This window comes from Prunus dulcis, chromosome 3 (assembly GCF_902201215.1).
Source record: "Prunus dulcis chromosome 3, ALMONDv2, whole genome shotgun sequence".
Taxonomy (NCBI): domain Eukaryota; kingdom Viridiplantae; phylum Streptophyta; class Magnoliopsida; order Rosales; family Rosaceae; genus Prunus; species Prunus dulcis.
Window position 1 is genome coordinate 16,487,152 of NC_047652.1, and position 15,101 is coordinate 16,502,252.

The following is a 15,101-nucleotide window of genomic DNA, read 5'->3' on the forward strand; positions in this document are numbered from 1 at the left end:
CCCCCCTCTCATGCACAGAAAACAGACTCATATTCCTACCCATATAGGAGAGATTTAGAGTGCATAGAGAGAGGAAGACCAAGGCCAGTTAGTGTGTTTTTGCTGCTGTTGCTGTGCTTGCTCTAATGGCTTCTCATGGTTAGTGCTTATAGATTACATGTGAAATAGAACTTACAGTTAAGTACCCTCCAAATGTGCTACCAAGGAATAAGTTTTACATCTTCTCTTACATTTGTATCAAAAGATGATTAATTTTGCTTTTTCCCCTTGAATTTAGGTAAGGTGAATTCGCTTTGAGTTTATAGAGGGTGCAGCTGAAGTTGTGAACATGAGGATTGATGAAGCACCATGGAAAAAAAAATCCCACTTGATGATTTGGTTGAGATGTTGAAATCTCATACTGTCAAGTCAACTTTCTTGCCCTTCCAAACTGCCCGGCAAAAAGTATCGGTGACTCGTCCCGATCTAGAGTTTCTGAAATTGGTGTTGATAACAATGCTAAGGATTACTCTCAAGGACATAATAATAATAAGAAGAAGTTCGATGCAGCAAGCACGTTCAAAGTCCCCCATGATGTTAACACTTCTAAAGGAGATAATGAGTCTGAAGAAGCAAGTACTTCTGAAGATTACTTTGAAGCAAATTATGAGTCTCAAGAAGCAAGCACTTCCAGAATCCCCTATGATGATGGTAACACTTCTGAAGATGACTCAGAGGAGATGAGCACTAGTAAAAAAAAACCCTTGCGCGACAAAAAACTATTTGTCGCACAAAGTAACTTTGCGCGACGAAACTCAAAACTTCGTCGCTCAAAGTCTTGCATGACCAAATTTTGCACGACGAAAAACAATTCGTCGCGCAAAGTCACTGCGGGCGACAAACTTTTGTGCGACGACAATAAATCGTTGCTCAAAGTCTTGCGCGACGAAAAATAATTCGTCACTTTGCGCGACAAACTTTTGAGTGACGACAATACATCATCGCCCAAAGTGACTTTGCGCGACGAGACAATAAACTTCGTCGCGCAAAGTCCTTATAAAAATAAATAAAATTATTTTTTAAAATCTTTTGCATGACGTAATCCAAACATTTCGTTGCCTAAACCAATTTATTTTTGTTTTTTATTTTGTATGCATAACACTTAAGAAATTAAACGGTATATATATTTATTAAGTAGTTTTAAATTTATTATTTTAGATCGGATCAGATTTTTATTAGAAAAATATATTATTGTTGTTCAGATTGGGTTTTTGTTAGAAAATATATATTTTAAATTGACGATCGACTTAGTTCATTGTATTCATATAGGGTCAAGGAGTGTAGCTGTAAAAAATCATCAAAATCGGAGTTAAAATAACCGTTAAATCGTGATTTTTCATTATAACCGTTGAAAAGTTTTGTCATATTACTTGATCTCTGAATGTTTATTTTTTCCGATTTTTGGCGTATATGATCTCAAAGTATAAACAAACAAGTTTGACGGTTGGATAGTTGAAACTAGTTTTGTTGAATGCATATGCCATCAAAACAATATATTCACTAACAATTAAGAGTTTATTTATACTTTCGTTAAATATAGCATAAGATTTTGTGGTATCCACTAGTGTAAATATTTTAAATTGAAGATCTAATTTAGTCATTGTATTCATATAGGGTCAAGGAGTGTAGCTGTAAAAAAAACTCATCAAAATCGGAGTTAAAATATCCATTAAATCATGATTTTTCATTTATAACCGTCGAAAAGTTTTGTCCTGTTACTTGATCTCTGAATGTTTATTTTTTCCGATTTTTGGCATATACGATCTCGAAGTATAAACAAAAAAGTTTGCCGGTTGGATCTTTGAAACTAGTTTCGTAGAATGCGTATGCCATCAAAACAATATATTCACTAACAATTAAGAGTTTATTTATACTTTCGTTAAATATAACATAAGATTTTGTGGTATCCACTAGTGTAAATATTTTAAATTGAAGATCAAATTCAGTCATTGTATTCATATAGGGTCAAGGAGTGTAGCTGTAAAAAAATCATCAAAATTGGAGTTAAAATAACCATTAAATCATGCTTGTTCATTTGTAACCGTCGAAAAATTTTGTCCCGTTACTTGATCTCTGAATGTTTTTTTTTTTTTTTCAATTTTTGGCCTATATGATCTCGAAGTATAAACAAACAAGTTTGATGGTTGGATCGTTGAAACTAGTTTCGTAGAATGCGTATGCCATCAAAACAATATATTCACTAACAATTAAGAGTTTATTTATATTTTCGTTAAATATAACATAAGATTTTGTGGTATCTACTAGTGTAAATATTTTAAATTGAAGATCAAATTCAGTCATTGTATTCATATAGGGTCAAGGAGTGTAGCTGTAAAAAAATCATCAAAATCGAAGTTAAAATCACCGCTAAATCATGAATTTTCATTTATAACCATTGAAAATTTTTGTCATGTTACTAGATCTTTGAAGGTTTTTTTTTTTTGCGATTTTTGGGGTATACGATCTTGAAGTATATACAAACAAGTCTGACGGTTGGATCGTTGAATGGTGTGTGTGTGTGTGTATATATATATATTTATTTATTTATTTTGTATGTATAACACTTAAGAAATTGAATAGTATATATATTTATTAAGTAGCTTTAACCTTATTTATATTTTAAATCTTAAAATAAAATAAATTTATTTTTTATTATTCATAACAATTATTTTTATAAATATTGTGCTACGAACCAATTTTTCGTCCCTCAAAAAGTTTACGCGACCAACAGTTTGTCGCGCAAACCTCTAAAAATTTGGGCGGATACCAAAAATGGGACACGGGATTTGAAAAAAAAATTATTTTTTAGACTTTGAGCGACCAATATTTTTTGTTGTTCAAAACTTTGCGTGATCAATATATATTTTTTCGTCGCGCAAAAATTTGGGCGGGTACCAAAAATGGGACGCGAGAATTTTTTTAGACTTTGCGTGACCAATATGTATTTTTTGTCGTGCAAAAATGGGACGCGGGAATTTTTTTTTGTTTTTTATAATAATTTTTTTTAGACTTTGTGCGACCAATATTCCTATATTCGTCACGCAAAACTTTGCGCGACCAATATGTTTTTTCGCGCAAAAGTTTGCGTGACCGATATTCCAATATTTTTCGTCGCGCAAAGTGATACAGTTTTTAAAACCGAAATAACTGCTCCACCATTTTCTCAATGTCTTTCTCTACTCTTACCTCTCCTCTCTCTTTCCCTCTCCCCAAATCCCACCATTTCTCTCACACTCACTCCTCTCACTTAATCTCTCATCTTTCTCTTCACTATCTCTCACTCTCACTCTCACTCACTCTCTCATCTCTCTTTTCACTATCTCTCACTCTCACTCACTCTGTCATCTCTCTATCACTATCTTCTCTAGTTCTCTCACACACACTTCTCCCTCTCATTCTCACTCACTCTCAATCTTGCCAAAAGGTATATTCTCTCCAAATTTTAAATTTTTTTCATTAATAAGTGTTTTTAGAGTTAGTTTTGAGTTTGTGTGGGGTTTGGGGTTTGGGGTTGAGTAAAGGGGAGGGATTGGAGTATGGGTGGATTTGTGGTATAACAATTTTAGGGGAGATTATGCCTTCTTTATTTATTCATTTATTTTGTTATTTGACCATATTTGTTTTTTTTTTTTTTTTTGTAGGGAATCATCGAGACTTTGATGGCTAAAGTTGAGGATTAGGAAGCTATCAAAACATATCATCCGCCACTACCACCACAATATGCTTGTATTAGGATTTTATTATTGTACTTTGTTAATTTATGTGTACATTTTGAATATTATATATATATTTATTGGATAATTTGATCACTATTTTTCATATGTAATTTTATTTTGAATATGTCAATTTAAATTAAAGTAATTAAAAAAAATCATACAATTAAATTAAATTTAAAAAGTAAAAATTTGAATAAATTAATATAATTTAAATTAAAGTAATTAAAAAAAATCATACAATTAAATTAAATTTAAAAAGTAAAAATTTGAATAAATTAATATAATTAAATTAATATTAAAGAAATAATAAAACAAAAAGTCAAAAACTTTGCGCGACAAAGGGTAACGAAATTCTCTTCGTCGCGCAAAGTGTAAAATGTAGTAGTGTGATGAGTATAATGAAGCAAGCACTTCCAGAACCCTCTAATCCGAGAGCTACTTTGTATTTTAGTTTGTCCAGCTCTCCTTTACTAAGTCATTGATGTGAAGAAAGAGAGTAGTGAAGTATTTACATTGTGTTCTGACTTTTGCATCCGAATCAAATTATATCAAACTGATTATCTCATACTTTTAGAAAATTTAAATATAAAACAATGTTTATCCATTTGAAATAGGTTTTTTTTTTTTCTTCAGTTGAAGTTTGTAAATGAGTAGACAGAATTCCATACTCAACCTCAAACATACGCAAAATTATGTGGTACGCCGTATTCAATTAAAGTTGATGTATGTTGCTTGGATGGAAATATTTCTTATCTCAAACTCATTCATCTTTAGAGGTGTAAAATAGCTCAGTCTGATACAAGACCATACTGGCTCAATATGATGCAATTGTGCCCGAACACTATTAAGATGAACACAGCATGAGCAGGACTTTGTCATATCCTGCCAAGCAGAGCACAACATGATTTATTCTACACCTATTCATGCTTATTTCACATTGAGGTACTGTAGGAGGAAAAATTGTAAAGCTTTTTCTGATATCTTTGGAAAATTTAGAGCACTTGAACAAATGAAAATGACAATAAACACAGGTGACAAACAACGATGAGCTAAGGCAATAGCTATTATGAACTGATGGACAAAGTATAAAAACATGACAGTATGGAAGGCCCAAGTCGAAAACGAGTTATTTAAGAAAGAAAGAAAACAAGAGGGCCTTTGTTATCTAGCAAGTGTTTGTTGTGGAGCTGGAAGGCTATACAAGGATTTCAGCTGTCTGCTAATGAGCTTACTGTTATGCATAGCCAGTTGAAGTTCCAAATCATCAGACCACCATTGCTCTAAACCGTGCGCCTCCGAAAACTTCTGGTTTCCCTTTGACATCACAAACAGCTTTGCTGCCACTTGACCATTTGTTGGACGCACATTCTCCTTGTTAGCATTGTTTACTTCTGCTCCATCATGCTCAGTATAAGAACAGCAGATGTAGTCACTGTTATTTACATACAAATGAGGAACCCATTTTCCCAAACCCATACCAGGATTCTTCAAACCCGAAAAATTTGGCATCCAATTCTTCAATCCAAAACCAGAAGTCCTATCCCCTTCTTCACTGCTGACCTGAGCTCCACTTCTCAAAGGGAGCATTGACTTAAATCTTTTCCAAGCAAATCCTGCTTTCTCTCCGATATTTCTGAAGCTCATTGCCAGTGAAACAGAAGGCGGATTGAACAAATGAGTTTCCACATACATCCCTTCTTTGGCTAATGCTTTTCCCACTTGGAGAGCAAATCCAGCCCCCAATGAGTGTCCCGCAATGCAAACATTACTACTTCCATACCTTTCAGCAACTGATTTCAAAGCCTCCATAGCTGCTTTAAACCTAACAGAGCCCTTCAAGCTCTCCCAAGCAAGAAAACGAAGGTCGTCTTCAATATCCCTTCGCATAGTTGGGCCTTTGAGCAATGTTCCTCTAAGTGCTAGAACCGCCTTTGGTGCACCGCTTGGTCTGATGAGTACAAAGTCAGCAAGTGCTGCAGATCGATCCCATTCCAAAATTGCCCCAAATATGGATCCATCTCTTTCATCGATTAAGGTTTGGGATAGTTTATACTTAAAGGGTGTCCACCACTTAGGAGCTAGAGCATTTGCTTCATCTCTATTCTCTTGTCTATCGAGTTCAAGCAAATATATTGCTTGTATGAAGCATGCGATTACAGTTCGTTTATAATTCCCGTCCTTCCTGTATGAAAAGAAAAGCTAGTCATTTACCAAAATTAGTGGCGCATAGGGTTTTTCATCCCCTATACTACATGAGAGTTGTGCCATGTCATATGAGGGAGACAAGCATAAGTATACCCCAGAACCAAGTCTGCCTAAATTTGAAACAAAGCTAGCATTTGATTCAATGATTCTAAATCCAGATCACTAAATTAACAATGTCAACAGCATTCTTTGCAAATTTGTGTCTGTAATTTATGCTCAATTAATTCTAGATAGCATGGTATGCCAAAACAACCAAGCAAACACAATCAAAATGAAAAAAAAAAAAAAAAAACCAATCAAAATGAAGCCTCCAACCAATAAGGTACAAATTAGAGACTTAACTATAATTGGAATTTGAGCTGACTAAAATGGAACTAACTTTACATAAGTAATCCATATCATCAAAGAATAATAACCTTCCATATCAAAATTCCTAAATCTAGGAGACCATAATTTAAGGAAAGTCCCACCAAAATGCAGCAAAATTTGCTACAAGTTTCTCGGCTGATCCTGATTGAAATGATCTGAGATCCAAGATGCATTTCCCTAATTCATTAACTCTTTAATAAAAGCTCAAAACATAGAGTGACAAAAACTCTGCTATCTTCTCTGTTTCAAAGGTAGTTTCCTTCTATATTCTACACCAACCAACCAATAAAACTCAAAATAATCCTTTATATCCACCACAAAAAAAAAAAAAAAAAAAAAAAAAAAAAACAAAGCATGGGTTTCCAAATTTTCAAATTTGTAATGAAACCCATTCTGATAATGTTTTTTAAGCAACAATTCAACACATTTCACAGAATTTCTTAAAGACAGAGAAACCTCCTCTGCCACCAGGCCCTGCAAAAATGTGAAAGTCTCTAAAGAGCAAAGCTTTGTAACATATTGGCCATTCACTGTAATCCAAGAACGAAGACAATGAAACCTTACAAAAATCATAAAAGAAATGAAATGGGTACTGACCAACTAGAGTTTATAAGGTCCCTCCAATTCGGAGCAGTCAAATTTCGAGGTCCAGATACATGAAAAGCGTACGGATGAGGAGCCTCCTCTGCTGCCACAATCTCCTTGGCTATCTCCTCTGCACTGCCTTCGGCCATTAATAATGCACCGACACCACCAGCACCGCCACCGCCTCTTTCTTCAGTTTCCTCCTCCCTTTGTTTTGGGTTTCTTTCCATGAGAGAGAGAGAGAGAGAGAGAGAGAGAGAGAGAGAGAGAGGGTTGAGTGGGGTTATGGAAAAGGAAAGGTTTTGGGTTTTCAACTTGTGAAGTCTTCTGCTTGGTATCTGATTCGCTGTAGTCCTTGAGATATCTCTCCTTCCCCTTTTAATTTAATTTAATTTAATGCTTCGAAACGCCTGGTTTTTTGTAGGGCTCCAACGGTCATATTACTGGCCATGTCGACGGGTTCGATCTGAAATGACCATAACGCCCCTGCTCCAATTAATTTTTTGCTGACATTTGTTTTCAATTTCAAAGAAAATGTTCAAACTATTGCTGATGACATTTCGCAAATGGAGAACAAAACAAACATACATCATGGCCATTATTTTAATTTTAAAAACTTTATCTAATTTAGATATAAGTAGAACACAAAATTAATTATTGGCGTGATTCTTAAAAAGCATTTCTTAGAGGGCAATGAATCGTGAGGTTATTTTGGTAATTTAGTGGGATTTAGCATCAGATTGCAAGTTGGATTATGTTATGTTGGTGGGGACCGTGGGATTAACGAAAGTCAGAGGTTATACAGTAGGATATCCTTAGTTAGGATCATTCCTTAACGGTGATCCTTTGATTATGGGGCCCATGCACTGTTTGTGGGGGCCACGGAGATATTAGTGGTTTGCTTAATCTGGAAATTCAAACTTCAAATATTTTGGATGTAACAACAAACATTGACCTGAGTTTGGTTTAATTGGAAATTCAAATAATTAGTAGAATCCAAATTTATGTGATTCAAATAAATTGATAGAAATTCATTTAATTTAATCTCCTTTTCAATAAGTTAGGGTGGGAAAAAAAAAATTGAAAAAACGATTCAAACTGGCTACTTAATTCGGTAGTCACAATTTACTATTAAAATTAGTTTGGTTTTTTACACTAAAAAAAGTATAATCTTAGGCTGAATTAACGAAATTGGAATTTACAGTCCAGCCTCCGCTAATTGATTTAGTCCCATTGCATAAACTAAGAGCATCTAGCCGAGTTGCTATACCCAGCTCCTTACCCATTTTGGCGACAAGAAGGGAAAACCGCAGCTCCTCTAGCAAGTTCCTACTTGGCTCTCCATTGAAAAACCACATTTTTAGAAAATAGAGAACATTGTAGGAGGAAACACTTTTTAAGTAGTTTGCTGTAATAACTTTTTTGCTATTTTAGCTCAATTTTGGCTAAATTTTAGAGACTCTCCTAGAAATACTCTCAAATTTTTATTTATTTTTTAATCAAAGGTGGTCACCGTTTGTTATCATCCCTCACCTATAACATCCCTTTAATACAACAAATTAAAATTCATTACTCATTCTAATTCAAGGATGCAGTCTTTCTCTACTTTTCTAGCATTAAGTTCTCCAAACTATTTTGTTATTTGCATCATATAAATTCCTTTGATGGCCATTTTATTTTTGAGATATTTAGTTATATACCCATTCTTAGTACTAAAACTATAAATAAATTCTACACCATTTAATTTCTATAAACATACTCAAAAAAAACCCCAAAAAATGACAGTTGGCCCTATTGAATATAGTTTTAATTATTAAATTACTTTGATGCCCCATTGAGTGTTTTGGGCTTTTTTATGAGCTCCACTTCTCAAAGGCACTGTTTTTTTTTTTTTTATATATAAATAATTTGGACTCATTTATTGGGTATTATAGTAAATCTCTCTTTATTTTTTAATATGCAAAAGCAATGTTTTTTTTTCCCCTTAGGAGAAAAAAAAAAAAACAAAAAAAAAAACAGAGGCATGTTTAAGTGGAATATATGTGGAGGAGCTTTTTCCCGCATTTCTTTTAGCCCACATAAGTTGAGGTCGGCGTAATGCAACAGAAATTCGAAGGCCAACTGAATTATAGCCTCAAAGAAAGGCCATGGAAAAGGAACCTTCTAAACTCACAAATTTCATAAAAATATGGCCCTGAATGTAACTGCTGCTTCTCTCTACCCGAACCCTTCTCCATTTCCTCCTTCTTCTTCAATTCCTCCTCCTCCTCCATTTCTAAACCCAAAACGCAAACCCCACTTCAGGTCCAATATTACTTTGAAAACGCCTGCTCAGTCAGACAGAATTGAGAGTTGGGTTAAAGACGAAGACCCTCCTGCTTCTCTCTCCGGTCAGTATACTATGAATGTTCTTTTACCCTTTTGTTATAATCAGTAGACCTAATTGAGTGTCCAATTTAATCAGTTTAGTTTGCTTAAAGGGATAAGATTAACTACCTCTGAGGCCCTTCGAAACAATCTAATCTAAGAGCTTTCACTGTCTGCTATATAACGATGCGATTCGACATAGCAAGCAATTAGAGGAAAAGCAAGGACTTTAGAGTGACACTAAGACTCTTTGCAGTGCTTCTTATGTCACGGTCTTAACCATCTTTTGTAGTTCTGGTTTCCATGACCTTTTGTTCTCTTCCCTTTTGAAAAGCAGTAGATTCTGTTTTGGATTTGGTTACTTGAAATTCAGTGATGCAGAAGTATATTGGCTTCACTTTAAACACTTCTCATTTGCATTTTTCTTTACAGGATCTTCGTCATCTGCTCGCACACAGCTGAATCTTCTGGAGCAACTTACCTCTACTAGCTCATCAGTTGATGGTGGTATGTGATTTCTGTCCACATTTTCAAACAGACATATCGTATGTTGCTCACTGAAAATGAACAAAGAGAATGCTAAGAATTACATGTTTGATTGCTAGGTTATGAGAGTGATGGTAGCTCCCGGAAACTTACAATTCGTGACCAGCTAGCGCAGTTGGTTGGGGACAGAGACGGCGATTTCAGCATTCCACTTGGTAAAAAATTTAAAAAGGTGATTGCCAAAGAATTAACCATCTCGCAGAAGAGAAATATCAAAAGACAGGCTTACTTAAACGAAGTATCTAAGAGGAATGATTCAGTTTTCTTTGCCACCATTGGAGCATTTGTACTTGTTCCACCTCTTGTAATATTAGGAATTGCTATATTAACAGGTTATGTACAGCTTTTCCCTTGACATTTATACTACTAAAATAGAATACAGAAATTAAGTTATATGAATTTGGAGATGCAGTGCTTCAAATACTTCATTTTTTCTTTTTGTTTAATTTTCATAAATTTTGTGAAGATCAAGTATTTTCTGCATCAGTCTGCCAATTGCATGCTTTTTACTTGATGTTAAGGTGTCTTGACCCCTTGATATAATTGGAAATATCCGTAATGCATCCTTTTTTTATACAAGCTATATTGAGGGAGAGGAAATCGAACCTAAGATCTCGAGTGCAAGGGTAAATATTCTTAACCACTTGAGCTACAAGCCCCTTGTAGTAATGCATCCTTCTTAAGAGCTCAGAATGTCATCTGCTATAGTCATTGCATCTACAAATTGTACTTCAGCAACTGCCCATGAAAACGAAACCCATTTTGACATTCAAACAGGCTTGAGGCAGACTTTATACTTGGGTTGGGTGTGAAAGCTATTTAGAGATTTCGTAATTAAGGCTTAAGTTTCTTAATGAATAGGTCAACAATTGTCCTGCAGTTCAAGAAATGACACCAACTTCTTGAAATTGCATTCTTCACTCACTTTGTAAACATTTACAATCTGCTTAATTGTTACTCATAGAAGCCTCAAAATCTGAGAGTCCAACTTACAAACTTCAAATGACAATTTTTGTTTCAAAATAACTTTAGAAATATATTAACAAAAACCATCACTATTTTATATGAAGAAATCCACATCCCAACATCCAGTGCTTCACCAGCTATAAACACCAACTGTTCCTAGTGAAAAAGTTTAAGAAGAAAAAGCTTAAAACAAAGCTTTTGGTGATTTCCCATATAGTAAAGGAGAAAAAGAAAAAAAAAGAAAAAAAAGAAAAGAGGAATTCCATGTTAGTTAAAACTTAAAACCAGCCATTTGGTGATTTGCCTTCTTAACAAGACTCTGTCAATAATTCCTTTTGCTTTTCTGGTGGCAAAACCACTTGATCTATTGTGGGCCTTACTGGCTCACTACCCAAAATCACTCCTTGTTTTCGTATATACACCCATTTGTCTTGGAACAGGTAGAAGAAGGCAATGAAACAGAACTCAGCAGTGAAAATTATGGTCCAAAGCTTTATGCCTTTTGATGTCTTCTCATGGTAGGCTTGTAAACCTGTATAAATGTTGAGGATCCCAAGCAGGGAAACTGCAGTTCCAAGTATCCAATGCACAGAAAACCATACGCTTCTTCCCTTGGATCCCCTGCAGAGCATTAAAAAAAGATGTAGTCTACTCATAATTGAAATCATTTTCACCTTTTCTTCTCCCCCCTAAACCCTCTACCCTACAAAAGTTCAATAAAAAGAAACATATTGAAAGAGAAAACAATACAAGTATTGAACCATTCTATATAATATCTTAACTTAGGCTTCATTTACAGTAAAATATTCTGTACTTTTGCTCTTTTAAACAACCACAAGTTCATACTGAAAAAAAAAAAAAAAAAAAAAAAAAAAAAATTGTTTTGGGGAAGACTTTTTGGTAGCTTACCTCTGTGGCCTCACAAACCCAATCAGGGCTTGCAACCATATTAGACCATACAGGCCTACCCCAACCCTTTGGTGTTTATTGTTGAAGGAGTTGTTGAAGTTTCTGAAGGACATTACTGCTCCTGCTGTTGCAAGAAGTACAGAGAACAGCTGTTGAACATTATAAACTAATCAGACATGAAACTCATGTGGTAATTAATTGAATCAAAAGCCAGTACATATATTTAGTTTGTGTTGTGTGTATGATGTGATTTGAGATTTGGTAAATGCAGCACCTAACACTATAATTATGTTCCAAACACACACACATGTGCCAAGTCTCAAATAAAATGATCAGAAAGCTATGAATCTCCCATGGACCAGAAATCTATGATCATACTCTTCTCTTGCCCTCTAAGCATTCATGATAATCCTCTTTAAAAGAAAAAGAAAATTTTGATTGGTTCTGCTACTTAAACAATTTGCCAATCAGAAATCATTTTGCTTTAATTTCCCTTCACCATCTTTGGAAGTAAGAGTGGGGCATCTGATCCTGATAAATAAACTTTATAGCATAAACAATGTTTTTTTTAATAAACACTGTAGTTAGTCTTTTTTCAAGTGATGGAAATTCAAAACCATGAAGAAAAAAAATACATCTCTCTTTGTTAATCTAGATTATGGAAGAGCATGATAATATAACAGAACATAGAAGAACTTGCCTCTGATAAGCCATGAACATAGAAGAGAATTCTGAGCCTTCTTCCACATTCCTCTCTGTGTGACATTCTAATGGCAAGTATTCCTAGAGGCATCAAGAACCCCATTGAAGCCGAAAGAAGAAACCCATGGAGTGTGATTTCAAACAATAGTTTGTGGCTCATCTGCTGTAAAATCATGCACCAAAATCTAGTTAGCGCTTAGCATCATCAACATAATACAGAAAGTTTTGAACGAAATACCTCATGAATATTGTTGTCCTTGCGACTGCTTGCACCTTTTGTGTGTTCTTGAGATGAGCTGACGAGTGGTGAAACAAGAAGAAGAAGAACACTTGCATGAATGCAGAAGAAACCCAATTTCTGAAGAAACTGCATCTTGCTTTGTCTATGAAAATGAAGCACAAACCAACTTAATGAGATCTTGAAAAGCTTTGTATGCTGGTGAAGCCTCAGTTGTAGACAATAAGGTTTAGTGCATCACAGCACTTGATTGCCTTGCCACTCTCTCCCCCCCACACACACTACAGAATTGGCAGCTTATGCTCTCTCTCCCTCCCTCTCTGCCACAGACAAATTACCCCACTTCAAAAAAAAAAAAAAAAAAAAAAACACTGATATGTCAAAATGGAAGGGAGAAAGTTGAAGAAAGAAGCTTAAAAGCTGTAGGATTAATTCCTCCCTTCTGTTTCGTTCGGTTTAAAGAAGGCAAAGTGGGATTCTTTAATGTAATAAGGATGGGAATTGCATGGATGTTGATGGTCTCAGTGAGAAAACATGAGTAAGAAAAGAAAGTGGAGGATAATTGGCATGAAGTGATATTTCAACCTTGTGGGGTTCACTTTGACAGGCTTTTTGGTTGATGGAAAAGAAGAATGTGGAATTTCAGAGCAAAAGAATGTCAGGTCTTCAATGTTCAAAGAAAATTGCATTGTGGGTTCACTACTTAAACATTATCTTCTGCTTCCCACTAACCATTGTGCAGTATTGTATGCTTGAACAGAAAATATTGCACCAACCCATTGTAGAAAACCCCACAATCTTACACATAAAACATTAAAAAGTTTGAATTTCTGCTGTTTTAGGATTAATATAACCTTGGTTGACAATACAAATCTCAAGGAAGAGAGAGAGTCTTGGAACAAGAGAGAATTTTATTTTGACCTTCTTTGTGGGGTTTTTCTCTTCCTATAATATCCCCACTGCAGACCAATCCAAGCTGTTAAAATTATACATGGCACAATGGATCATATCTCGTCTCAGTATAGCTGGTGGACCAAAGACAGAGTAGCTCATGCAACCTTTTTGTTGTTGTGGGAAATCTGATCTTGATTGCATAAAAAAAGCTAAATGTGGTCCTCTCCTTTTCAAATACTGCACTTGATTGATTCCTTTGAATTTCATCATTAACATTTGTAACTTATACTTGTTGTTACATGTTTGACAAAGAGAGCTTTTTTTTTTTTTTTTTTTTTTTTTTTTTTTTTTTTTGAACCATTAATTTTCGGTGCAAAAAGAGAAAAGAACCTTGAACTGTTCTGCTTGTGATCCACACACCTAATTAGAATCAATCTAAACCAGAAAATAGTTTCTGCTTTATGTTTCCGTGGGCTGGAAACTACAGTATAATATAAAATTATATTATTATTTATCTTTTTAGATCTCCTATGCAGTTCTGGATGAAGCTGATGATAGCATGACAATAGTAGAAACTTGACTTATGATATTAGGCTCTCCTAGTGGTCAAATATGCTAGTAATAGCAAATAAAACTAGCTGTAATTATAAGAAACTTTGGGCTTTATCAAGCCAAGAGCTTTGTTTATGAATGACTTTTGGATAAAAGAATTTCTAGTTGGATGATTCATCATATGATTATTATGTACACCCCCAATGAGTAAATCAATGAAGAGACTAGAAGAGGTTAAGTTCTATATTAAAAAATTATTCTTTAAGAAATGAAGTAGCGACCGTCCTTTAAGAAATTTGTGGATTTAAGATATTGAGACTAAATATGATATTACCCGTTGTCGAATTTAGTGTGATAATAAAATTAACAATAGCGCTACAAGCACCAACTACAATTCATAAACTCTGGATTAAGGTTGTTATACGATAGACTTCTTAATGAGTTGAACTCTGTCAGATTACCATCTATAAATGACAGGTCCCATTGAAAGACCTTGAGTAAAGTCGTCTAGAGTAGAACATCTAACCTCGTGACTTTCATGGTTAGTTATTTTATTTACATATGTATAGCATCTTAAGAGTGTGTATGTTTCTTCACGGTTCAGTTTATACGTCACGCTCTAGAATTTATTGCACATCCGGATCTTTTATTGCTAGGATGTCAAAATCCTTAAACAGGCTATCGGTAAGAAGCACCATGATGAGAAATATGCTGTTCTATTATTACCCGCATACTGAAAGAAGTCTTATGTCTTTTGGATTCATCACAATATCACATGAACCACTCATAAAAGTTCCTTATGTTGTTGACATGTCACATTTGATTTTAACAGCCTTGTCATCTTACAATCATGTCATGACCTTAAACGAGAGAATGCTAATTAATGTTTTAAGCAATAATTAATAGCTTATTTAGTTAAAAAGTAGCATCAAAGATGAGACCTCCTTAGAATCTATATGAGGAATGTGCCAAAGATCATTAATGAAATGGATAAACCAATCCAATCTCAGCTA

The 15,101-nt window shown here is 34.6% G+C and overlaps 3 protein-coding genes across 4 annotated transcripts; 1 reads left to right on the forward strand and 2 right to left on the reverse strand.

Moving 5' to 3' along the window:
• Positions 1-4,735: 4,735 nt before the first annotated feature.
• Positions 4,736-7,275, reverse strand: LOC117622116 (GDSL esterase/lipase At4g10955-like). The gene is made up of 2 exons (XM_034352666.1): positions 6,927-7,275; positions 4,736-5,937 (listed from the first exon to the last, which is right to left on the reverse strand). The coding sequence occupies exons 1-2, from the start codon at positions 7,142-7,144 to the stop codon at positions 4,917-4,919; spliced, it is 1,239 nt and encodes a 412-aa protein (XP_034208557.1). The 5' UTR covers positions 7,145-7,275; the 3' UTR covers positions 4,736-4,916.
• A 1,748-nt stretch (positions 7,276-9,023) lies between these two features.
• Positions 9,024-10,220, forward strand: LOC117622903. Its single transcript, XM_034353708.1, has 3 exons — positions 9,024-9,304; positions 9,714-9,788; positions 9,887-10,220. The coding sequence occupies exons 1-3, from the start codon at positions 9,103-9,105 to the stop codon at positions 10,180-10,182; spliced, it is 573 nt and encodes a 190-aa protein (XP_034209599.1). The 5' UTR covers positions 9,024-9,102; the 3' UTR covers positions 10,183-10,220.
• A 642-nt stretch (positions 10,221-10,862) lies between these two features.
• Positions 10,863-13,688, reverse strand: LOC117620637 (cytochrome b561 domain-containing protein At2g30890-like). 2 transcript variants are annotated; one of them, XM_034350767.1, is made up of 4 exons: positions 12,643-13,688; positions 12,403-12,564; positions 11,703-11,851; positions 10,863-11,414 (listed from the first exon to the last, which is right to left on the reverse strand). In XM_034350767.1, the coding sequence occupies exons 1-4, from the start codon at positions 12,775-12,777 to the stop codon at positions 11,102-11,104; spliced, it is 759 nt and encodes a 252-aa protein (XP_034206658.1). In that variant the 5' UTR covers positions 12,778-13,688; the 3' UTR covers positions 10,863-11,101. The 2 variants fall into 2 exon arrangements, with proteins under 2 accessions (XP_034206658.1, XP_034206657.1); XM_034350766.1 differs by having other exon boundaries at positions 12,403-12,567; positions 12,643-13,683.
• Between the last annotated feature and the right edge of the window lie 1,413 nt (positions 13,689-15,101).

Excerpts from the sequence above, each read along its gene's own strand:
- LOC117622116 (XM_034352666.1), bottom strand. The coding sequence starts at position 7,144 with ATGGAAAGAAACCCAAAACAAAGGGAGGAGGAAACTGAAGAAAGAGGC. Across the intron at positions 5,938-6,926 it reads GACCTTATAAACTCTAGTTG|GAAGGACGGGAATTATAAAC; the intron begins GTCAGTACCCAT and ends CTTTTCATACAG.
- LOC117622903 (XM_034353708.1), top strand. The coding sequence starts at position 9,103 with ATGGCCCTGAATGTAACTGCTGCTTCTCTCTACCCGAACCCTTCTCCA. Across the intron at positions 9,305-9,713 it reads CCCTCCTGCTTCTCTCTCCG|GATCTTCGTCATCTGCTCGC; the intron begins GTCAGTATACTA and ends TTTTCTTTACAG. Across the intron at positions 9,789-9,886 it reads TAGCTCATCAGTTGATGGTG|GTTATGAGAGTGATGGTAGC; the intron begins GTATGTGATTTC and ends TTTGATTGCTAG.
- LOC117620637 (XM_034350766.1), bottom strand. The coding sequence starts at position 12,777 with ATGCAGTTTCTTCAGAAATTGGGTTTCTTCTGCATTCATGCAAGTGTT. Across the intron at positions 12,568-12,642 it reads AGGACAACAATATTCATGAG|CAGATGAGCCACAAACTATT; the intron begins GTATTTCGTTCA and ends ATGATTTTACAG. Across the intron at positions 11,852-12,402 it reads ATGTTCATGGCTTATCAGAG|CTGTTCTCTGTACTTCTTGC; the intron begins GCAAGTTCTTCT and ends AATGTTCAACAG.